Below are 26,688 nucleotides of genomic sequence, written 5' to 3'. Positions count from 1 at the left end.
GAACATGAGAACATATGAAAGCTGGTGATTCAATATTCCCAGTTAAGAGGTTTTAGGTTGTAGTTATTATAGGAATTCTGACACGTCGACTATTTCTCTCTATACCATTTGTATTTCATATACCTTTGACTATTGGATGTTCTTATAGGCACTTCAGTATTGCCAGCCTAATCTCGGGAGTTGATAGGCTTGAAGTCATAAACAGCTGTGCTTCAAGCATTGCTAAGAGCTGCTGGCAAAATGCAGTAAAGTGCTGTTTGAATGAATGCTTACGATCCTGCTGCTTCCTACCACCACTCAGTCGGACTGCTCTATCAAATCATAGACTTAATTATAATAAATACACATAAATATGAGCCTTTGGTCATTAATATGGTAAAATCCAGAAACTATCATTTCGAAAACAAAATGTTTATTCTTTCAGTGAAATACAGAACCGTTCCGTATTTTATCAAATGGGTGGCTACCCTAAGTCTAAATATTGCTGTTACATTACACAACCTTCAATGTTATGTCATAATTATGTAAAATTCGGTCTTCACACAGTTTGCAACGAGCCATTCCAGGCTCCCTGGTGTTGCATATACCCTGACTCTGTTTGCACTGAACGCAAGAGAAGTGACACAATTTCCTTAGTTAATATTGCCTACCAACATGAATTTCTATTAACTAAATATGCAGGTTTAAAAAATATATACTTCTGTGTCTTGATTTTAAGAAAGGCATTGATGTTTATGGTTAGGTACATTTGTGAAACGATTGTGTTTTTTTCGCGAATGCGCTTTTCTTAAATCATCACCCTTTTGGCGAAGGTGAAGTAGGCTGTGATTCAATGATAAATTAACAGGGACCGCATTGATTATATGCAACGCAGGACAAGCTAGTTAACCTCGTAATATCATCAACCATGTGTAGTTAACTAGTGATTACGTGAACAGTGATTGTTTTTTATAAGATAAGTTTAATGCTAGCTAGCAACTTACCTTGGCTCCTTGCAGCCACAAGGTCCTTTTGAGGCTACACTCGCGTAACAGGTGGTCAGCCTGCCACGCAGTTTCCTCGTGGATTGCAATGTAATCGTCGTCCAAAAAGGCCAATTACCGATTGTTATGAAAACTTGAAAATCGGCCCTAATTAAATCGGCCTTGCCGATTAATCGGTCGACCTCTAGTATGTACATGTAAATAGAGTTAATTAAAGTGACTACTTTATACAACTTGCTCTGTAGACAATGTCATTGGCTAAACACCAGCCTTATAGTAGGCTAAGAATGTGAGTGAGGGAGTGTAAAGATAGCATGAGGGGCTTGCATCTTACAGTATGTGGCAGAAAACAATGGCTAATGTGTAGAGGGCAGAGGACCTTGATCAGCTGTCACAGTACTGAATGATGTCAAGGCTTGGCCAGGCCAGGCCAGGGCCCCAGTGGTGACAGAGAACCCAGTACTCTATGGCCGTTCTGTATTGGGATCAAGGTGCTCTTCTTCTGCCACAGAATAATGTCCCCAGTGCCTCAGACATGACTATATAAACGACCAACAAGGAGCCCATTTGTGGGATGGGTGGCTGTGTCATGCTGGGTTAGTGAGGTCGGTCACAAGACCACAGTTCAAACACACAGAGGGCCCACTGGGAGAAATAGGACTATAGACATTCATGTAAAATCTACAAGGAGACTGCTTTAGCTTGTACACAGTCTAGCTTGCTATGTTTTAAAGAGGTCACAGCATATGTATGAGATTATCAATATCTGATGAGAATTGGTACATTGAAATTATGAACAGCATTTCAATTAATATAAATGAACCTGAATCCATGAAGTACACGCATGAGTTAAAAAAATACATCAGTAATTTTGAGAGCAGGTTTTACAGGGCGAATTGAGGTTGAGATGATAAAGGAGGCAGAAGGTGTAATGCTGTTTTACATCACCAGAGAGCAGCCTCATCCCACCAGAGGTATAGGAGAAGGCAGAGGGCTGAAGTCACCAGTAGCCTCAAGTATCACCCCAAATTCAATTCCGCTGCTCTATTGAATCCGCCATCCTACTAGTTGTTTGCGTGACTTCATTTCAAAATGACAGGGCGCGTTGTACAAAACAAATTCATCAGCGAATGGATCGTCTAACAAATCCAACCAGTCACCGTATCAAAGTTGACAATGTCATCATGCCGGTCGGCTCAGGCCCAACCCATCGGTTTCTGGGACAAATCAGAACGGTCAGAATGTCTTCGCATTCTAGATATCGTCAGGGAGGGTGGCAAATCCAGACTCATGGTGGAGAAGAAATGTCGACGTGATGTGGATGGGTAGCCAGGCAACAGTGAAAGGTGATCCGGGGGGCTGAGAATGGAAAATGTGGGGAGTGGGCCCTCCCACTAATGCTCTAGACCCTGACCTCTACCATTCACTAGCTAAAGCTTCAGCAGCAACAACAGCAGGGCAGGCACACAGCACTGTATAACACTCCACTGAAAGAGGCTCGATGCAGACACTCAGCCCTACTGCAGGGTACAATCAAACAACATCAAAGCCTATTTGCAGCACCGGCTCAGTAGCTCCAGACTGACTGGGCTGATATAGATTTGTATGAATAGCATTCCTACGAGAGAGACTAGTTTTAAATCAATATCATTTATGAGTAACTGGAATATGAGTAGCAGCAGAACGTGGATCAAGTATAGAGCATTCTGAAAATATTCAGACCCCTTTTCCCACGTTGTTACATTAGTCTTATTCTAAAAACAATTCCTCAATCTACACACAATACCCCATAATGACAAAGCGAAAACAGGTTTTTAGACATTTTTGCAAATGTATAAAAAATACAAAACAGAAATACCGTATTCAGACACTTTGCTATGAGACTCGAAATTGAGCTCAGGTGCATCCTGTTTCCTAACATCCTTGAGATGTTTCGACAACTTGATTGAAGTCCACCTGTGGTAAATTCAATTGATTGGACATGATTTGGAAAGGCACACACTGGTCTATGTAAGGTCCCACAGTTGACAGTACATGTCATAGCAAAAACTAAGCCACGAGGTTGAAGGAATTGTCCGTAGAGCTCGGAGTCAGGATTGTGTCGAGGCACAGATCTGGGGAAGGTTACCAAAACATTTCTGCAGCATTGAAGGTCCCCAAGAACACAGTGGCCTCCATCGTTCTTAAATGGAATAAGTTTGGAACCAACAGGACTCTTCTTAGAGCTGGCTGCCCAGCCAAACTGAGCAATCAGGGGAGAAGGGCCTTGGTCAGGGAGGTGACCAAGTACCTGATGATCACTTGGACAGAACTCCAGAATTCCTCTGTGGAGATGGGAGACTTCCAAAAGGACAACAATCTCTGCAGCGCTCCACCAATCAGGCCTTTATGGTATAGTGGCCAGATGGATTCCACTCCCCAGTAAAAGGCACATGACAGCTGGCTTGGAGTTTGCCAAAAGGCACCTAAAGGACTCTCAGACCATGAGAAACAAGATTCGCTGGTCTGATAAAACCAAGACTGAACTATTTGGCCTGAATGCCAAGCATCACGTCTGGATGAAACCTGGCACCATCATCATGCTGTGGGGAAGTTTTTTAGCGGTAGGGACTGGGAGACTAGTCAAGATAGAGGGAAAGATGAACAAAGCAAAGTACAGAGAGATCCTTGATGAAAACCTGCTCCAGAGCGCTCAGGACCTCAGACTGGGACGAAGGTTCACCTTCCAACAGGACAATGACCCTAAGCCAAGACAACGCTGGAGTGGCTTTGGTACAAGTCTCTGAATGTCCTTGAGTGGCCCAGCCCGAGCCCAGACATGAACCCGATCGAACATCTCTGGAGAGATCTGAAAGTAGCTGTGCAGCAACGCTCCCCATCCAACCTGACAGAGCTTTAGAGGATCTGCAGAGAAGAATGGGAGAAACTCCCCAAATACAGGTGTGCCAAGCTTTGAGCGTCATAGTCTCGAGTCTTCTTGGGTGTAATCGCTGCCAAAGGTGCTTCAACAAAGTACTGAGTAAACGGTCTGAATACTTATGTAAATGTGCCATTTCATATATTTACAAAAAAAAATCTAAATTTGCACACAAAAAACCCACTGTTTTTGCTTTGTCATTATGGGGTACTGTGTGTAGATTGGGAAAAAGTGTAGATTAATGAGAAGAGGAAAAAACAAACAACTTAATAAATAAAAAAATAAAAAAGGCTGTAACGTCAAGTGGTCGGAAAAATGCACTGAAAAAAAATTCACTTTTCGAATGCACTGTATATACCTATCCAGGTGTATGCTGTATGAATTCCATATCCATCAGTTACATCATCTATTGACCACATTTAGTAGAGACCTGTCTTGTCCTGCATACAACCCACTACACCTCACCTCCGTCCACATGACCACGTTTAGTAGAGACCTGTCTTGTCCTGCATACAACCAACTACACCTCACCTCCGTCCACATGATTACGTTTAGTAGCGACCTGTCTTGTCCTGCATACAACCCACTACACCACACCTCCGTCCACATGATTACGTTTAGTAGAGACCTGTCTTGTCCTGCATACAACCCACCACACCTCACCTCCGTCCACATGATTACGTTTAGTAGAGACCTGTCTTGTCCTGCATACAACCCACCTCACCTCACCTCCGTCCACATGATTACGTTTAGTAGAGACCTGTCTTGTCCTGCATACAACCCACTACACCACACCTCCGTCCACATGATTACGTTTAGTAGAGACCTGTCTTGTCCTGCATACAACCCACCACACCTCACCTCCGTCCACATGATTACGTTTAGTAGAGGCTGAGGCTAAGTTTAGTAGAGGCTAAGAGGCTAACAGGCTAAGTCTCAGTACAGAGACAAAATCGAGTCGAAATTCAACAGCTCAGACACAAGAGGTATGTGGCAGGGTCTACAGTCAATCACGGATTACAAAAAGAAAACCAGCCCCGTCGAGGACCAGGATGTCTTGCTCCCAGACAGGCTAAACAACTTTTTTGCCCGCTTTGAGGACAATACAGTGCCACTGACACGGCCCCCTACCAAAACCTGCGGGCTCTCCTTCACTGCAGCCGAGGTGAGTAAAACATTTAAACGTGTTAACCCTCGCAAGGCTGCAGGCCCAGACGGCATTCCCAGCCGCGTCCTCAGAGCATGCGCAGACCAGCTGGCTGGTGTGTTTACGGACATATTCAATCAATCCTTATCCCAGTCTGCTGTTCCCACATGCTTCAAGAGGGCCACCATTGTTCCTGTTCCCAAGAAAGCTAAGGTAACTGAGCTAAACGACTACCGCCCCGTAGCACTCACTTCCGTCATCATGAAGTGCTTTGACAGACTAGTCAAGGACCATATCACCTCCACCCTACCGGACACCCTAGACCCACTCCAATTTGCTTACCGACCCAATAGGTCCACAGACGACGCAATCGCAACCACACTGCACACTGCCCTAACCCATCTGGACAAGAGGAATACCCATGTGAGAATGCTGTTCATCGATTACAGCTCAGCATTTAACACCATAGTACCCTCCAAACTCGTCATCAAGCTCGAGACCCTGGGTCTCGACCCCGCCCTGTGCAACTGGGTCCTGGACTTCCTGACGGGCCGCCCCCAGGTGGTGAGGGTAGGTAACAACATCTCCACCCCGCTGATCCTCAACACTGGGGCCCCACAAGGGTGCGTTCTGAGCCCTCTCCTGTACTCCCTGTTCACCCACGACTGCGTGGCCATGCACGCCTCCAACTCAATCATCAAGTTTGCGGATGACACTACAGTGGTAGGCTTGATCACCAACAACGACGAGACGGCCTACAGGGAGGAGGTGAGGGCCCTCGGAGTGTGGTGTCAGGAAAATAACCTCATACTCAACGTCAACAAAACAAAGGAGATGATTGTGGACTTCAGGAAACAGCAGAGGGAGCACCCCCCTATCCACATCGACGGGTCAGTAGTGGAGAAGGTGGAAAGTTTTAAGTTCCTCGGTGTTCACATCACGGACAAACTGAATTGGTCCACCCACACAGACAGCGTTGTGAAGAAGGCGCAGCAGCGCCTCTTCAACCTCAGGAGGCTGAAGAAATTCGGCTTGTCACCAAAAGCACTCACAAACTTCTACAGATGCACAATCGAGAGCATCCTGTCGGGCTGTATCACCGCCTGGTACGGCAACTGCTCCGCCCACAACCGTAAGGCTCTCCAGAGGGTAGTGAGGTCTGCAGAACGCATCACCAGGGGCAAACTACCTGCCCTCCAGGACACCTACACCACCCGATGTCACAGGAAGGCCATAAAGATCATCAAGGACAACAACCACCCAAGCCACTGCCTGTTCACCCCGCTATCATCCAGAAGGCGAGGTCAGTACAGGTGCATCAAAGCAGGGACCGAGAGACTGAAAAACAGCTTCTATCTCAAGGCCATCAGACTGTTAAACAGCCACCACTAACATTTAGCGGCCGCTGCCAACATACTGACTCAACTCCAGCCACTTTAAAAATGGGAATTGATGGAAATTATGTAAAAATGTACCACTAGCCACTTTAAGCAATGCCACTTAATACAATGTTTACATACCCTACATTACCCATCTCTTATGTATATATACTGTACTCTATATCATCTACTGCATCTTGCCATCTTTATGCAATACATGTACCACTAGCCACTTTAAACTATGCCACTTTATGTTTACATACCCTACAGTACTCATCTCATACGTATATACCGTACTCTATACCATCTACTGCATCTGCCATGCCGTTCTGTACCACCACTCATTCATATATCTTTATGTACATATTCTTTATCCCTTTACACTTGTGTGTGTGTGTAAGGTAGTAGTGTGGAATTGTTAGGTTAGATTACTGTTGGTTATTACTGCATTGTCGGAACTAGAAGCACAAGCATTTCGCTACACTCGCATTAACATCTGCTAACCATGTGTATGTGACTAATAAAATTTGATTTGATTTGATTTAGAGACCTGTCTTGTCCTGCATACAACCCACTACACCACCTCCGTCCACATGATTACGTTTAGTAGAGACCTGTCTTGTCCTGCATACAACCCACCACCTCTCCGTCCACATGATTACGTTTAGTAGAGACCTGTCTTGTCCTGCATACAACCCACTACACCTCACCTCCGTCCACATGACCACGTTTACTAGAGACCTGTCTTGTCCTGCATACAACCCACTACACCTCACCTCCGTCCACATGACCACGTTTAGTAGAGACCTGTCTTGTCCTGCATACAACCCACTACACCTCACCTCCGTCCACATGACCACGTTTAGTAGAGACCTGTCTTGTCCTGCATACAACCCACTACACCTCACCTCCGTCCACATGATTACGTTTAGTAGAGACCTGCCTTGTCCTGCATACAACCCACTATACCTCACCTCCGTCCACATGATTACGTTTAGTAGAGACCTGCCTTGTCCTGCATACAACCCACTACACCTCCGTCCACATGATTACGTTTAGTAGAGACCCGTCTTGTCCTGCATACAACCCACTACACCTCACCTCCGTCCACATGATTACGTTTAGTAGAGACCCGTCTTGTCCTGCACACAACCCACCACACCTCCGTCCACATGGGAGTGAGTAAGCGGTGGAGGTGACGTGTAAAGAGGTAATGCCTGGCACCAGCTGGTGTTGTAAAAGGCACCCAGAGTAAACACAGGGTGAAATAGTCCTACAGCTTGCCCCCAGCATGGGTTTAGGAAGAAGGGACGGCTAAAGACACAGAGGACATGACCCCTCTCCCCTTCAGCTCCTGGGAGAGCACCAGGTCTATAACCCCATAGGTAACAAACCACAAAACAGCAACAATACAAAACTGCATGCACATTAGTTAGTACGCATGAGATGTTGCAATCCTCTCTAAAAAATTATCAATTGGCATTTCACATTCTGCTTTGGTGTTCACTAGGTGTTTCAGAGAGTTGCAGCAGAGGGACATGCAGCAGATGTATATCCCCAGCCTCATCTGCATGTCCCACAGCAGCAGGGGGTGAGATGTTTTACTATCACAGTGAATCAACAAGGAGGGCATGACTAACCCCTGTAACTAACTGACAAGATGTGATATACAAAGTGTCTGTCTGGGGAGAGAGGGACGTCAATAGAGGCATAACATAACTCTGTTCCAAGGCCGCTCTCCTCTCAGCAGAGCAGAGGACACGGCCCCGGTAACACTCTCAGCTAGCAAGGCTGTGGAACACACACAGGATGCCCATGCAGGATAATTGACCTCCTGGTAGCAAGGACAGCAGATGGTGCCTCTTTATGGCTAAGCTACGGTGGTGGATGAATAGGCCTACATCACAGGAGGCTGGTGGCACCTTAATTGGGGAGGACATGCTCGTGATAATGTCTGGAGCAGAATGGTATCAAATACATAAAATACACGGTTTCACATGGATGCCCTTCTATCGCTCCATTCAGAACATTATGATGAGCCGTCCTCCCCTCAGCAGCCTCCTGTGGCCTACGTCAAGGACACTCACTTTAGGAGTCAGTTAGTTGTAGTGGGAACGTGTGTCAGGGATAGAGACACTGTGTGTGTATGAGTCAGCATGACTGAACCATAGATGAGCGGGAGGATGTGAAAATAACCCACCTCCAAGCTTCCGGCAGAAAGCATGGAAATGTTCATTGCTAATGGCAAAAATGGCAAGGCAAGACTACAGTACGGTGGTATCCAGGGTTTATACAGTCATACTGTTCTGTACCATACCGGGGTATATGGTATTACACAAGAGGCACTACTTCTAAAAACAATTTAGGAAACAGGGATCTTGATCCAGGAGGGGATTGAATGTCTCTGCTGAAGCCAAGAAGCTTGATCATCTTGCCACTTAGCAAACCAAATGAATAGCAGACATCTAGCCACTTAGCAAACCAAATGAATAGCAGACATCTAGCCACTTAGCAAACCAAATGAATAGCAGACATCTAGCCACTTAGCAAACCAAATGAATAGCAGACATCTAGCCACTTAGCAAACCAAATACATAGCAGACATCTAGCCACTTAGCAAACCAAATGAATAGCAGACATCTAGCCACTTAGCAAACCAAATGAATAGCAGACATCTAGCCACTTAGCAAACCAAATGAATAGCAGACATCTAGCCACTTAGCAAACCAAATGAATAGCAGACATCTAGCCACTTAGCAAACCAAATGAATAGCAGACATCTAGCCACTTAGCAAACCAAATGCATAGCAGACATCTAGCCACTTAGCAAACCAAATGCATAGCAGACATCTAGCCACTTAGCAAACCAAATGCATAGCTGACATCTAGCCACTTAGCAAATCAAATGCATAGCAGACATCTAGCCACTTAGCAAACCAAATACATAGCAGACATCTAGCCACTTAACAAACAAAATGAATAGCAGACATCTAGCCACTTAGCAAACCAAATACATAGCTGACATCTAGCCACTTAGCAAACCAAATGCATAGCTGACATCTAGCCACTTAGCAAACCAAATACATAGCAGACATCTAGCCACTTAGCAAACCAAATACATAGCAGACATCTAGCCACTTAGCAAACCAAATACATAGCAGACATCTAGCCACTTAGCAAACCAAATGCATAGCAGACATCTAGCCACTTAGCAAACCAAATGCATAGCTGACATCTAGCCACTTAGCAAACCAAATGCATAGCAGACATCTAGCCACTTAGCAAACCAAATACATAGCAGACATCTAGCCACTTAGCAAACCAAATACATAGCAGACATGAATAGCAGACATCTAGCCACTTAGCAAACCAAATGAATAGCAGACATCTAGCCACTTAGCAAACCAAATGAATAGCAGACATCTAGCCACTTAGCAAACCAAATGCATAGCTGACATCTAGCCACTTAGCAAACCAAATGCATAGCAGACATCTAGCCACTTAGCAAACCAAATACATAGCAGACATCTAGCCACTTAACAAACCAAATACATAGCAGACATCTAGCCACTTAACAAACCAAATGAATAGCAGACATCTAGCCACTTAGCAAACCAAATACATAGCAGACATCTAGCCACTTAGCAAACCAAATGAATAGCAGACATCTAGCCACTTAGCAAACCAAATACATAGCAGACATCTAGCCACTTAGCAAACCAAATGAATAGCAGACATCTAGCCACTTAGCAAACCAAATGAATAGCAGACATCTAGCCACTTAGCAAACCAAATGCATAGCAGACATCTAGCCACTTAGCAAACCAAATGCATAGCAGACATCTAGCCACTTAGCAAACCAAATGCATAGCTGACATCTAGCCACTTAGCAAACCAAATGCATAGCAGACATCTAGCCACTTAGCAAACCAAATACATAGCAGACATCTAGCCACTTAACAAACAAAATGAATAGCAGACATCTAGCCACTTAGCAAACCAAATACATAGCTGACATCTAGCCACTTAGCAAACCAAATGCATAGCTGACATCTAGCCACTTAGCAAACCAAATACATAGCAGACATCTAGCCACTTAGCAAACCAAATGCATAGCTGACATCTAGCCACTTAGCAAACCAAATACATAGCAGACATCTAGCCACTTAGCAAACCAAATACATAGCAGACATCTAGCCACTTAGCAAACCAAATACATAGCAGACATCTAGCCACTTAGCAAACCAAATACATAGCAGACACCTAGCCACTTAGCAAACCAAATACATAGCAGACACCTAGCCACTTAGCAAACCAAATACATAGCTGACACCTAGCCACTTAGCAAACCAAATGCATAGCAGACATCTAGCCACTTAGCAAACCAAATGCATAGCAGACATCTAGCCACTTAGCAAACCAAATGCATAGCAGACATCTAGCCACTTAGCAAACCAAATGCATAGCAGACATCTAGCCACTTAGCAAACCAAATGCATAGCAGACATCTAGCCACTTAGCAAACCAAATGCATAGCAGACATCTAGCCACTTAGCAAACCAAATGCATAGCAGACATCTAGCCACTTAGCAAACCAAATGCATAGCAGACATCTAGCCACTTAGCAAACCAAATGCATAGCAGACATCTAGCCACTTAGCAAACCAAATACATAGCAGACATCTAGCCACTTAGCAAACCAAATACATAGCAGACATCTAGCCACTTAGCAAACCAAATACATAGCAGACACCTAGCCACTTAGCAAACCAAATACATAGCTGACATCTAGCCACTTAGCAAACCAAATACATAGCAGACATCTAGCCACTTAGCAAACCAAATGAATAGCAGACATCTAGCCACTTAGCAAACCAAATACATAGCTGACATCTAGCCACTTAGCAAACCAAATACATAGCAGACATCTAGCCACTTAGCAAACCAAATACATAGCTGACATCTAGCCACTTCGCAAACCAAATACATAGCTGACATCTAGCCACTTAGCAAACCAAATACATAGCAGACATCTAGCCACTTAGCAAACCAAATACATAGCTGACATCTAGCCACTTCGCAAACCAAATACATAGCTGACATCTAGCCACTTAGCAAACCAAATGAATAGCAGACATCTAGCCACTTAGCAAACCAAATGCATAGCTGACACCTAGCCACTTAGCAAACCAAATGAATAGCAGACATCTAGCCACTTAGCAAACCAAATACATAGCCGACACCTAGCCACTTAGCAAACCAAATACATAGCAGACATCTAGCCACTTAGCAAACCAAATGCATAGCAGACATCTAGCCACTTAGCAAACCAAATACATAGCTGACATCTAGCCACTTAGCAAACCAAATGAATAGCAGACACCTAGCCACTTAGCAAACCAAATGCATAGCAGACATCTAGCCACTTAGCAAACCAAATGAATAGCAGACATCTAGCCACTTAGCAAACCAAATACATAGCTGACATCTAGCCACTTAGCAAACCAAATACATAGCAGACATCTAGCCACTTAGCAAACCAAATACATAGCTGACATCTAGCCACTTAGCAAACCAAATGAATAGCAGACACCTAGCCACTTAGCAAACCAAATGCATAGCAGACATCTAGCCACTTAGCAAACCAAATACATAGCTGACACCTAGCCACTAGCAAACCAAATACATAGCTGACATCTAGCCACTTAGCAAACCAAATACATAGCAGACACCTAGCCACTTAGCAAACCAAATACATAGCTGACATCTAGCCACTTAGCAAACCAAATGCATAGCAGACATCTAGCCACTTAGCAAACCAAATGCATAGCAGACATCTAGCCACTTAGCAAACCAAATACATAGCTGACACTTAGCCACTTAGCAAACCAAATACATAGCTGACATCTAGCCACTTAGCAAACCAAAGGCATCGCTGACATCTAGCCACTTAGCAAACCAAATGAATAGCAGACATCTAGCCACTTAGCAAACCAAATGAATAGCAGACATCTAGCCACTTAGCAAACCAAATGAATAGCAGACACCTAGCCACTTAGCAAACCAAATGAATAGCAGACACCTAGCCACTTAGCAAACCAAATACATAGCTGACATCTAGCCACTTAGCAAACCAAATGCATAGCAGACATCTAGCCACTTAGCAAACCAAATACATAGCAGACATCTAGCCACTTAGCAAACCAAATGCATAGCAGACATCTAGCCACTTAGCAAACCAAATGCATAGCTGACATCTAGCCACTTAGCAAACCAAATGCATAGCAGACATCTAGCCACTTAGCAAACCAAATACATAGCAGACATCTAGCCACTTAGCAAACCAAATACATAGCTGACATCTTGCCACTTAGCAAACCAAATACATAGCTGACATCTAGCCACTTAGCAAACCAAATACATAGCTGACATCTAGCCACTTAGCAAACCAAATACATAGCTGACATCTAGCCACTTAGCAAACCAAATACATAGCTGACATCTAGCCACTTAGCAAACCAAATACATAGCTGACATCTAGCCACTTAGCAAACCAAATACATAGCTGACATCTAGCCACTTAGCAAACCAAATACATAGCAGACATCTAGCCACTTAGCAAACCAAATACATAGCAGACATCTAGCCACTTAGCAAACCAAATACATAGCAGACATCTAGCTACTTAGCAAACCAAATGAATAGCAGACATCTAGCCACTTAGCAAACCAAATGAATAGCAGACATCTAGCCACTTAGCAAACCAAATGAATAGCAGACATCTAGCCACTTAGCAAACCAAATGCATAGCAGACATCTAGCCACTTAGCAAACCAAATGCATAGCAGACATCTAGCCACTTAGCAAACCAAATGCATAGCTGACATCTAGCCACTTAGCAAATCAAATGCATAGCAGACATCTAGCCACTTAGCAAACCAAATACATAGCAGACATCTAGCCACTTAACAAACAAAATGAATAGCAGACATCTAGCCACTTAGCAAACCAAATACATAGCTGACATCTAGCCACTTAGCAAACCAAATGCATAGCTGACATCTAGCCACTTAGCAAACCAAATACATAGCAGACATCTAGCCACTTAGCAAACCAAATACATAGCAGACATCTAGCCACTTAGCAAACCAAATACATAGCAGACATCTAGCCACTTAGCAAACCAAATGCATAGCAGACATCTAGCCACTTAGCAAACCAAATGCATAGCTGACATCTAGCCACTTAGCAAACCAAATGCATAGCAGACATCTAGCCACTTAGCAAACCAAATACATAGCAGACATCTAGCCACTTAGCAAACCAAATACATAGCAGACATGAATAGCAGACATCTAGCCACTTAGCAAACCAAATGAATAGCAGACATCTAGCCACTTAGCAAACCAAATGAATAGCAGACATCTAGCCACTTAGCAAACCAAATGCATAGCTGACATCTAGCCACTTAGCAAACCAAATGCATAGCAGACATCTAGCCACTTAGCAAACCAAATACATAGCAGACATCTAGCCACTTAACAAACCAAATACATAGCAGACATCTAGCCACTTAACAAACCAAATGAATAGCAGACATCTAGCCACTTAGCAAACCAAATACATAGCAGACATCTAGCCACTTAGCAAACCAAATGAATAGCAGACATCTAGCCACTTAGCAAACCAAATGAATAGCAGACATCTAGCCACTTAGCAAACCAAATGAATAGCAGACATCTAGCCACTTAGCAAACCAAATGCATAGCAGACATCTAGCCACTTAGCAAACCAAATGCATAGCAGACATCTAGCCACTTAGCAAACCAAATGCATAGCTGACATCTAGCCACTTAGCAAACCAAATGCATAGCAGACATCTAGCCACTTAGCAAACCAAATACATAGCAGACATCTAGCCACTTAACAAACAAAATGAATAGCAGACATCTAGCCACTTAGCAAACCAAATACATAGCTGACATCTAGCCACTTAGCAAACCAAATGCATAGCTGACATCTAGCCACTTAGCAAACCAAATACATAGCAGACATCTAGCCACTTAGCAAACCAAATACATAGCAGACATCTAGCCACTTAGCAAACCAAATACATAGCAGACATCTAGCCACTTAGCAAACCAAATACATAGCAGACATCTAGCCACTTAGCAAACCAAATGAATAGCAGACATCTAGCCACTTAGCAAACCAAATACATAGCTGACATCTAGCCACTTAGCAAACCAAATACATAGCAGACATCTAGCCACTTAGCAAACCAAATACATAGCTGACACCTAGCCACTTAGCAAACCAAATGCATAGCAGACATCTAGCCACTTAGCAAACCAAATACATAGCTGACACCTAGCCACTTAGCAAACCAAATACATAGCAGACATCTAGCCACTTAGCAAACCAAATACATAGCTGACATCTAGCCACTTAGCAAACCAAATGCATAGCAGACACCTAGCCACTTAGCAAACCAAATGCATAGCAGACATCTAGCCACTTAGCAAACCAAATACATAGATGACACCTAGCCACTTAGCAAACCAAATACATAGCTGACATCTAGCCACTTAGCAAACCAAATACATAGCAGACATCTAGCCACTTAGCAAACCAAATGCATAGCAGACATCTAGCCACTTAGCAAACCAAATGCATAGCAGACATCTAGCCACTTAGCAAACCAAATGCATAGCAGACATCTAGCCACTTAGCAAACCAAATGCATAGCAGACATCTAGCCACTTAGCAAACCAAATGCATAGCAGACATCTAACCACTTAGCAAACCAAATACATAGCAGACATCTAGCCACTTAGCAAACCAAATACATAGCAGACATCTAGCCACTTAGCAAACCAAATACATAGCAGACATCTAGCCACTTAGCAAACCAAATACATAGCAGACACCTAGCCACTTAGCAAACCAAATACATAGCAGACACCTAGCCACTTAGCAAACCAAATACATAGCTGACACCTAGCCACTTAGCAAACCAAATGCATAGCAGACATCTAGCCACTTAGCAAACCAAATGCATAGCAGACATCTAGCCACTTAGCAAACCAAATGCATAGCAGACATCTAGCCACTTAGCAAACCAAATGCATAGCAGACATCTAGCCACTTAGCAAACCAAATGCATAGCAGACATCTAGCCACTTAGCAAACCAAATGCATAGCAGACATCTAGCCACTTAGCAAACCAAATGCATAGCAGACATCTAGCCACTTAGCAAACCAAATGCATAGCAGACATCTAGCCACTTAGCAAACCAAATGCATAGCAGACATCTAGCCACTTAGCAAACCAAATACATAGCAGACATCTAGCCACTTAGCAAACCAAATACATAGCAGACATCTAGCCACTTAGCAAACCAAATACATAGCAGACACCTAGCCACTTAGCAAACCAAATACATAGCTGACATCTAGCCACTTAGCAAACCAAATACATAGCAGACATCTAGCCACTTAGCAAACCAAATGAATAGCAGACATCTAGCCACTTAGCAAACCAAATACATAGCTGACATCTAGCCACTTAGCAAACCAAATACATAGCAGACATCTAGCCACTTAGCAAACCAAATACATAGCTGACATCTAGCCACTTCGCAAACCAAATACATAGCTGACATCTAGCCACTTAGCAAACCAAATACATAGCAGACATCTAGCCACTTAGCAAACCAAATACATAGCTGACATCTAGCCACTTCGCAAACCAAATACATAGCTGACATCTAGCCACTTAGCAAACCAAATGAATAGCAGACATCTAGCCACTTAGCAAACCAAATGCATAGCTGACACCTAGCCACTTAGCAAACCAAATGAATAGCAGACATCTAGCCACTTAGCAAACCAAATACATAGCCGACACCTAGCCACTTAGCAAACCAAATACATAGCAGACATCTAGCCACTTAGCAAACCAAATGCATAGCAGACATCTAGCCACTTAGCAAACCAAATACATAGCTGACATCTAGCCACTTAGCAAACCAAATGAATAGCAGACACCTAGCCACTTAGCAAACCAAATGCATAGCAGACATCTAGCCACTTAGCAAACCAAATGAATAGCAGACATCTAGCCACTTAGCAAACCAAATACATAGCTGACATCTAGCCACTTAGCAAACCAAATACATAGCAGACATCTAGCCACTTAGCAAACCAAATACATAGCTGACATCTAGCCACTTAGCAAACCAAATGAATAGCAGACACCTAGCCACTTAGCAAACCAAATGCATAGCAGACATCTAGCCACTTAGCAAACCAAATACATAGCTGACACCTAGCCACTAGCAAACCAAATACATAGCTGACATCTAGCCACTTAGCAAACCAAATACATAGCAGACACCTAGCCACTTAGCAAACCAAATACATAGCTGACATCTAGCCACTTAGCAAACCAAATGCATAGCAGACATCTAGCCACTTAGCAAACCAAATGCATAGCAGACATCTAGCCACTTAGCAAACCAAATACATAGCTGACACTTAGCCACTTAGCAAACCAAATACATAGCTGACATCTAGCCACTTAGCAAACCAAAGGCATCGCTGACATCTAGCCACTTAGCAAACCAAATGAATAGCAGACATCTAGCCACTTAGCAAACCAAATGAATAGCAGACATCTAGCCACTTAGCAAACCAAATGAATAGCAGACACCTAGCCACTTAGCAAACCAAATGAATAGCAGACACCTAGCCACTTAGCAAACCAAATACATAGCTGACATCTAGCCACTTAGCAAACCAAATGCATAGCAGACATCTAGCCACTTAGCAAACCAAATACATAGCAGACATCTAGCCACTTAGCAAACCAAATGCATAGCAGACATCTAGCCACTTAGCAAACCAAATGCATAGCTGACATCTAGCCACTTAGCAAACCAAATGCATAGCAGACATCTAGCCACTTAGCAAACCAAATACATAGCAGACATCTAGCCACTTAGCAAACCAAATACATAGCTGACATCTTGCCACTTAGCAAACCAAATACATAGCTGACATCTAGCCACTTAGCAAACCAAATACATAGCTGACATCTAGCCACTTAGCAAACCAAATACATAGCTGACATCTAGCCACTTAGCAAACCAAATACATAGCTGACATCTAGCCACTTAGCAAACCAAATACATAGCTGACATCTAGCCACTTAGCAAACCAAATACATAGCTGACATCTAGCCACTTAGCAAACCAAATACATAGCTGACATCTAGCCACTTAGCAAACCAAATACATAGCAGACATCTAGCCACTTAGCAAACCAAATACATAGCAGACATCTAGCTACTTAGCAAACCAAATACATAGCAGACATCTAGCCACTTAGCAAACCAAATGCATAGCAGACATCTAGCCACTTAGCAAACCAAATGCATAGCAGACATCTAGCCACTTAGCAAACCAAATACATAGCTGACACCTAGCCACTTAGCAAACCAAATACATAGCTGACATCTAGCCATCTAGCCACTTAGCAAACCAAATGCATAGCAGACATCTAGCCACTTAGCAAACCAAATGAATAGCTTGAGCCCTGAGCTGGATATCATTTATTTTGTCACATCTTAGATTTATATGTAAACGTGGCATAGCACGTTTTTAAATGGTATTGAAAATCATACCGTCGGTATTTCGAGATAAACAGTTTATATCATATACCGTGATATTGCCCAAGCCTAGACTACAGCATCAAAACGGGGTGGTCAGCAAAGCAGTCTGTCTGCCAAGGGGAAGGAGAATTTGAACCTCCTGCCAAGGGAAAGGAGAATTTGAACCTCCTGCCAAGGGAAAGGAGAATTTGAACCTCCTGCCAAGGGGAAGGAGAATTTGAACCTCCTGCCAAGGGGAAGGAGAATTTGAACCTCCTGCCAAGGGGAAGGAGAATTTGAACCTCCTGCCAAGGGGAAGGAGAATTTGAACCTCCTGCCAAGGGGAAGGAGAATTTGAACCTCCTGCCAAGGGGAAGGAGAATTTGAACCTCCTGCCAAGGGGAAGGAGAATTTGAACCTCCTGCCAAGGGGAAGGAGAATTTGAACCTCCTGCCAAGGGGAAGGAGAATTTGAACCTCCTGCCAAGTGGAAGGAGAATTTGAACCTCCTGCCAAGTGGAAGGAGAATTTGAACCTCCTGCCAAGTGGAAGGAGAATTTGAACCTCCTGCCAAGTGGAAGGAGAATTTGAACCTCCTGCCAGGGGGAGGAGAATTTGAACCTCCTGCCAGGGGGAGGAGAATTTGAACCTCCTGCCAGGGGGAGGAGATTTTGAACCTCCTGCCAAGGGGAGGAGATTTTGAACCTCCTGCCAGGGGGAGGAGATTTTGAACCTCCTGCCAGGGGGAGGAGATTTTGAACCTCCTGCCAGGGGGAGGAGAATTTGAACCTCCTGCCAGGGGGAAGGAGAATTTTAACCTCCTGCCAGGGAGAGGAGAATTTTAACCTCCTGCCAGGGGGAAGGAGATTTTGAACCTCCTGCCAGGGGGAAGGAGATTTTGAACCTCCTGCCAGGGGGAAGGAGAATTTGAACCTCCTGCCAGGGGGAAGGAGAATTTGAACCTCCTGCCAGGGGGAAGGAGAATTTGAACCTCCTGCCAGGGGGAAGGAGAATTTGAACCTCCTGCCAGGGGGAAGGAGAATTTGAACCTCCTGCCAGGGGGAAGGAGAATTTGAACCTCCTGGCTTGTCGCCATGCCATAGAATGGAGAATGAGCCTGTTGGTCTGTATTCAACAGGAACAATACACTGTGCTGCGAGACATACTTTCTGCTCCCCTGTTACAACACACAAACACACCCCAAAGCAGCTGTGCGGTGTACTATAATACTAGTGGGAGACATACGTGATACTGTAGTGACAGAGGAGGAAGGGGAGTTGAGCTCTGTAGTGACAGAAACAGTACAGAGAGAGAGGGCCACAGAGGAGGAAGGGGAGTTGAGCTCTGTAGTGACAGAACCAGTACAGAGAGAGAGGGCCACAGAGGAGGAAGGGGAGTTGAGCTCTGTAGTGACAGAACCAGTACAGAGAGAGAGGGCCACAGAGGAGGAAGGGGAGTTGAGCTCTGTAGTGACAGAACCAGGACAGAGAGAAAGAGCCACAGAGGAGGAAGGGGAGTTGAGCTCTGTAGTGACAGAACCAGGACAGAGAGAAAGGGCCACAGAGGAGGAAGGGGAGTTGAGCTCTGTAGTGACAGAACCAGGACAGAGAGAGAGGGCCACAGAGGAGGAAGGGGAGTTGAGCTCTGTAGTGACAGAACCAGTACAGAGAGAGAGGGCCACAGAGGAGGAAGGGGAGTTGAGCTCTGTAGTGACAGAACCAGTACAGAGAGAGAGGGCCACAGAGGAGGAAGGGGAGTTGAGCTCTGTAGTGACAGAACCAGGACAGAGAGAGAGGGCCACAGAGGAGGAAGGGGAGTTGAGCTCTGTAGTGACAGAACCAGGACAGAGAGAAAGGGCCACAGAGGAGGAAGGGGAGTTGAGCTCTGTAGTGACAGAACCAGGACAGAGAGAGAGGGCCACAGAGGAGGAAGGGGAGTTGAGCTCTGTAGTGACAGAACCAGTACAGAGAGAGAGGGCCACAGAGGAGGAAGGGGAGTTGAGCTCTGTAGTGACAGAACCAGGACAGAGAGAAAGGGCCACAGAGGAGGAAGGGGAGTTGAGCTCTGTAGTGACAGAACCAGGACAGAGAGAAAGAGCCACAGAGGAGGAAGGGGAGTTGAGCTCTGTAGTGACAGAACCAGTAGAGAGAGAGAGGGCCACAGAGGAGGAAGGGGAGTTGAGCTCTGTAGTGACAGAACCAGGACAGAGAGAAAGGGCCACAGAGGAGGAAGGGGAGTTGAGCTCTGTAGTGACAGAACCAGGACAGAGAGAGAGGGCCACAGAGGAGGAAGGGGAGTTGAGCTCTGTAGTGACAGAACCAGTACAGAGAGAGAGGGCCACAGAGGAGGAAGGGGAGTTGAGCTCTGTAGTGACAGAACCAGTACAGAGAGAGAGGGCCACAGAGGAGGAAGGGGAGTTGAGCTCTGTAGTGACAGAACCAGGACAGAGAGAAAGGGCCACAGAGGAGGAAGGGGAGTTGAGCTCTGTAGTGACAGAACCAGGACAGAGAGAAAGAGCCACAGAGGAGGAAGGGGAGTTGAGCTCTGTAGTGACAGAACCAGTAGAGAGAGAGAGGGCCACAGAGGAGGAAGGGGAGTTGAGCTCTGTAGTGACAGAACCAGGACAGAGAGAAAGGGCCACAGAGGAGGAAGGGGAGTTGAGCTCTGTAGTGACAGAACCAGGACAGAGAGAGAGGGCCACAGAGGAGGAAGGGGAGTTGAGCTCTGTAGTGACAGAACCAGGACAGAGAGAAAGAGGGCCACAGAGGAGGAAGGGGAGTATAGCTCTGTAGTGACAGAACCAGGACAGAGAGAAAGGGCCACAGAGGAGGAAGGGGAGTTGAGCTCTGTAGTGACAGAACCAGGACAGAGAGAAAGGGCCACAGAGGAGGAAGGGGAGTTGAGCTCTGTAGTGACAGAACCAGGACAGAGAGAGAGGGCCACAGAGGAGGAAGGGGAGTTGAGCTCTGTAGTGACAGAACCAGTACAGAGAGAGAGGGCCACAGAGGAGGAAGGGGAGTTGAGCTCTGTAGTGACAGAACCAGTACAGAGAGAGAGGGCCACAGAGGAGGAAGGGGAGTTGAGCTCTGTAGTGACAGAACCAGGACAGAGAGAAAGGGCCACAGAGGAGGAAGGGGAGTTGAGCTCTGTAGTGACAGAACCAGGACAGAGAGAAAGAGCCACAGAGGAGGAAGGGGAGTTGAGCTCTGTAGTGACAGAACCAGTAGAGAGAGAGAGGGCCACAGAGGAGGAAGGGGAGTTGAGCTCTGTAGTGACAGAACCAGGACAGAGAGAAAGGGCCACAGAGGAGGAAGGGGAGTTGAGCTCTGTAGTGACAGAACCAGGACAGAGAGAGAGGGCCACAGAGGAGGAAGGGGAGTTGAGCTCTGTAGTGACAGAACCAGGACAGAGAGAAAGAGGGCCACAGAGGAGGAAGGGGAGTATAGCTCTGTAGTGACAGAACCAGGACAGAGAGAAAGGGCCACAGAGGAGGAAGGGGAGTTGAGCTCTGTAGTGACAGAACCAGGACAGAGAGAAAGGGCCACAGAGGAGGAAGGGGAGTTGAGCTCTGTAGTGACAGAACCAGGACAGAGAGAGAGGGCCACAGAGGAGGAAGGGGAGTTGAGCTCTGTAGTGACAGAACCAGTACAGAGAGAGAGGGCCACAGAGGAGGAAGGGGAGTTGAGCTCTGTAGTGACAGAACCAGGACAGAGAGAAAGGGCCACAGAGGAGGAAGGGGAGTTGAGCTCTGTAGTGACAGAACCAGGACAGAGAGAAAGAGCCACAGAGGAGGAAGGGGAGTTGAGCTCTGTAGTGACAGAACCAGTACAGAGAGAGAGGGCCACAGAGGAGGAAGGGGAGTTGAGCTCTGTAGTGACAGAACCAGGACAGAGAGAAAGGGCCACAGAGGAGGAAGGGGAGTTGAGCTCTGTAGTGACAGAACCAGTACAGAGAGAAAGGGCCACAGAGGAGGAAGGGGAGTTGAGCTCTGTAGTGACAGAACCAGTACAGAGAGAGAGGGCCACAGAGGAGGAAGGGGAGTTGAGCTCTGTAGTGACAGAACCAGGACAGAAGCTTAGAGAGGGCCATATGCTTGCTCAGATTTCAAAAGATGTTTGCGGAATAATCATAAAAAAATAATTTTCAAGGACAGTTGATACCAAGTCCCTCTTGTGATCAGCTGTGAGACTTACTTCAGAGAAACTTCAATGATATTCCATAGAGAACAGTTCCACAATGTGTGGACAGGATATTTTGTCCTCTTGCATAATTACTGCAGCAATCTCTAGAATGAGCTCTGAATGAGGAACTCAACTGATGGCTTCAGACCAGTTAAACCTTCACTTCCTGTTTCTGTTGTATCATGGAGTGGCTTCAACATGACACACCTGAAAAACATGTTTATTCTGCCAATTCCTGACCAAATGAACACTGACTGTCCCCAAGTTCTCGTCAAGCCATCCTTTCGTCAAGCCACCACGACTTCAAGCCACCACGACGTCAAGCCACCACGACGTCAAGCCACCACGACGTCAAGCCACCACGACGTCAAGCCACCACGACGTCAAGCCAATGGATAATGACATCATTCAGAGTCACTACTTCTATGGGCTTCTATGGGCCTGCTTCCTCAGGTACAGTGGTTGAAGGGAAAGACAAACTCACTTTTTCTGCAGATCATGCAGGCTCTGCTCAGCCCTCTGTAGGCCATCCAGGTCCGTCATCATCTTCTTCATGTGGTCCTTGGAGTAACGGTTCTGGATGTAGGCGAACCAGCAGCCTCCAATGCCAATCACTATGGACACCACCAGCATGAAGTCCTTCAGGTGGTTATGAGTGTTCACTGGGGAGAGAGAGAAGTGTTAGGTTGAAAGGTATACTTCAGGATTTTGGCAATGAAGACCTTTATGTCCTTCCCCTAGCGTTAGCGCAAAGATTGTAAGTTTATGGTAACAGCTAGTATGCTAGCAGATACCATAGGCTTCCAATCATTGCGCTAACGCTATTTAGCATTAGCTCGCGAAACTCTTTAACCTCCTTCATACTGGATGCAGAGACATAGAAAATAATACATATTGTTTTCAGATTGTCCCTTCATCCAACAAAACTCATTGGTGGTGAACTAATGTTGTGAAAGTGTGTGAAACTGAATGAACTCAAGTCATGGTACTGTGGCGAGGTCTCGCCAAGAGAGATGTGCAGTTGAGGTTGGGATGCGTTGAGGAGGCACCAGGCTAAAAGACCAAGGTAAAGGCAGATTAACACACTATTTACATGAGAGACGACGAATCAAAGGCCCGGCCCCGACAGCCTCGGTCTTGCCCTTCCTGTACTCTGGGGGCAAGCGGTTTGGCCCGTGTAGAGAGGTGTGAATGTCCTCTGTCATAATGTTGCCATCCTAATGGATTCAGAACAGTCCCATTCCTCACAGTCACTGCCAGCACGCCAATCAGGCAGGCAGCAACTAACCCTTATGTAAAATCAGCCAAGAGGCCTTAGACGTGATCCATCCATCATCCTTAAAGCACAGAGAGATGAAGACTACAAAGCCCATTCTCTTAAAGCTGTGAAGGCGGATCCGTCGTAGGGCCTTGTAAAGGGACAAGATCTGAGCTAACACATAGCATGATCTCTTAGCAAGCACAGCACTTATGTCCTGGAGGGAAACAAAAGAGGAAGTGAAGTGTCAGCTAAAGCCTGGGCCTGGCATCTCTCTATACTGGCGCATAGAGGGCGTGCCAACTTACAAACAAGCCTTACACACTAAGCTCTCTCGGCTGGCTGTTATTGACAAGGAACAAAAGACCTCCCTTCGCCTCACAGAAAAACAACCTCCACGCTGACACAAGGCTTCCTTTCGTGTCACCGACATAGGTTATTGATGTAGAGTAATGATGCATGGTAATGTGCTCATTAGGCCAGCAATGTTTTCTTGCCCTCTGTCATCAGTCAAGAGCTGTGTGTGTGGGCTCTTGTAGCCTTGCCTACACAATCCAGTACAAACACAGTTGGCCATTAACAGCAGAACTTGGCCGGATAGTGAAGAACATTTATGACTAGACTGGTGTCAGACCAGTGTTACAGCAACAAGGTGAACCACATGAGAGTGGCCTAGTCTTTTCCCTTATAAAGCTCTGGGTCCCTAATCACACTCAGCCCTGGGCCGATTATCCCTTGACCAGATGTTCGGGGGCCAGAACTTAGTTCTAAATCATTTGTACGCTGCAAATGTACCACTATAATACCAAAAAGATATAGTATTTGATCAAAACTGAGCAATTTCAAACCTTGATTACAATGGGATACGATCACATATCCCTCTATTTATTCATGGGAATACTTGGGAACAGATTTTCCTAAATTAAAAATCACTATGCTGATTTGCTGTTGATTTTCAGTCGTATGTCCAACACACAGGAGAGATAACATGGTTTCTAATATTAGTATTATCTAATAGACATCAGGCCAATCATCTGTTCCCTCCCGCAGGAAAACAACTCCCTCTCGCATTGCTGACATGATATTGAATTTCAGCGTCTTCGCTATCAATTTGTCTTGGGTCTGCAGCATTAGAATCCAACTCTTCGTCTGTGGAAGACCAGACACTGCAGAGAAATATCTGATCCCTATGGACATCCTCAACTAAATAATTTGCATCTCCTGTTGCTACAGTTCAATTACTGGTAGTTGAATACAACCAGTTCAACACACAAACAGGCACAGGTATGCCAGAATAAAACGGGTAACTGCCAGAATAAAACGGGTAACTGCCACAATAAAACCGGTAACTGCCACAATAAAACCGGTAACTGCCAGAATAAGGAAACCCTTCAGTAAATGAGGCAAAGTATATTGAAAGCAAGTGTGGTTCCTGAGTTAAATAAACAGTTAACATTAACATTACATCATGCTTAGGGTCATGTATATAAATTCCCAGTTCCCATTGTTTTGGCTACTATGGCTAGAAGAGATCTCAGTGACTTTGAAAGACTGGTCTCATTAAGGTGTGTGTGTGTCTCAGTCACCAGATCTCAACACAATTGAACACTTGTGGGAGATTCTGGAGCGACGCCTGAGACAGTTTTACACCACCATCAACAAAAAAACACCAAATTATGTCATTTTTGGCAGATAGCTAGAGGAAAAGACCTACGGCTAACACAATCCATTAGCTTTTTCTTTGTCTGAAAACACGTCGCTGATTAGCAGGAATGTTGGCTAGAAAGTCCAAAGTGACATGTCTAACTGACCATTAGACTGGGAACGACTTGGCTCAAACCGGTCTTTCTCGGTTCTCCTTCAGGTGAAGAGTCCAGTTGCATCTAATAAGTTGTGAAAAAGGGCTGTGGAACGGGTCCACTTTGATAAATGTGTCAGCCATTAAGACAAGGAGAAGTATCCATTTTTGATGGGGCCCATTGTGAAATGTGTCTTAAAGTGCTGCTGCTGTGCACAGCCAGTCTGTGGGACTATCAGCAGAACCTGTGGCTTTAGGCTCAGGCTGTCATCTCCAGACGACCTCTCTTCCTCCAGCTGAGACTCTTCACTAAACACACGCACAATGATACATGCCAGACACAGACCCCTAACTCTCCCTTATCCTGCAGCAACCTTCCTATAAAATAACCCAAATTCTTCTCCCCCCCCCCCCCCGACTCTTTCTTCCCCCTCTCTGCACAGTGTCCTCTTCTTTCTCTAGTATGGAGAGCAGAGCAGACAGAACTTCAAGGCCAGAGGAAGGACTAGGGCGCATTCATATTCTGGTTTCCTTACATAATCTGACCAGGGATTCTTGTTCTACACCCAAAAATATAAATTTATTCGATATTTTTTTAAACTGGGGAAAAATGGAGAAAACGGACTCAGGCAGAAAACACAGTCTTGTATAACTAACCTTGTGGGGACGCACAATTCAGTCCCATTCAACATCTTATTTTCCCAAATTGTTGTTTGTTGACTATTCTTGTGAAGACTATTGGTACCCACAAGTATAGTGAAACACACGTGCGCACACACACACTGCAGCCCCAGAATGTGAGACATCAGGTTCTCCTTCCCTCCCCAGGGCTAACCCACTGGTACGATTCACACACTGCTGCCCCAGAATGTGAGACATCAGGTTCTCCTTCCCTCCCCAGGGCTGACCCACTGGTACGATTCACACACTGCAGCCCCAGAATGTGAGACATCGGGTTCTCCTTCCCTCCCCAGGGCTAACCCACTGGTACGATTCACACACTGCAGCCCCAGAATGTGAGACATCAGGTTCTCCTTCCCTCCCCAGGGCTAACCCACTGGTACGATTCACACACTGCTGCCCCAGAATGTGAGACATCAGGTTCTCCTTCCCTCCCCAGGGCTAACCCACTGGTACGATTCACACACTGCTGCCCCAGAATGTGAGACATCAGGTTCTCCTTCCCTCCCCAGGGCTAACCCACTGGTACGATTCACACACTGCAGCCCCAGAATGTGAGACATCAGGTTCTCCTTCCCTCCCCAGGGCTAACCCACTGGTACGATTCACACACTGCTGCCCCAGAATGTGAGACATCAGGTTCTCCTTCCCTCCCCAGGGCTAACCCACTGGTACGATTCACACACTGCAGC

The 26,688-nt window shown here is 45.4% G+C and overlaps 1 protein-coding gene across 6 annotated transcripts in view; it reads right to left on the bottom strand.

Moving 5' to 3' along the window:
- LOC139549544 (stromal interaction molecule 1-like) overlaps positions 1-26,688 on the bottom strand; it is an 87,647-nt gene that overhangs the window by 29,662 nt on the left and 31,297 nt on the right. For all 6 annotated transcript variants that reach the window (XM_071360152.1, XM_071360147.1, XM_071360148.1 and 3 more), the window contains exon 7: positions 22,744-22,921. In XM_071360152.1, the coding sequence (XP_071216253.1) occupies positions 22,744-22,921 (178 nt within the window). The remainder of the gene's footprint in view (positions 1-22,743; positions 22,922-26,688) is intronic.

This window comes from Salvelinus alpinus, chromosome 22 (assembly GCF_045679555.1).
Source record: "Salvelinus alpinus chromosome 22, SLU_Salpinus.1, whole genome shotgun sequence".
In the NCBI taxonomy this organism is placed as follows: Eukaryota; Metazoa; Chordata; class Actinopteri; order Salmoniformes; family Salmonidae; genus Salvelinus; species Salvelinus alpinus.
The sequence above is the reverse complement of the archived record's forward strand: the minus strand, read 5'-3'. Positions and strand labels throughout refer to the sequence as shown.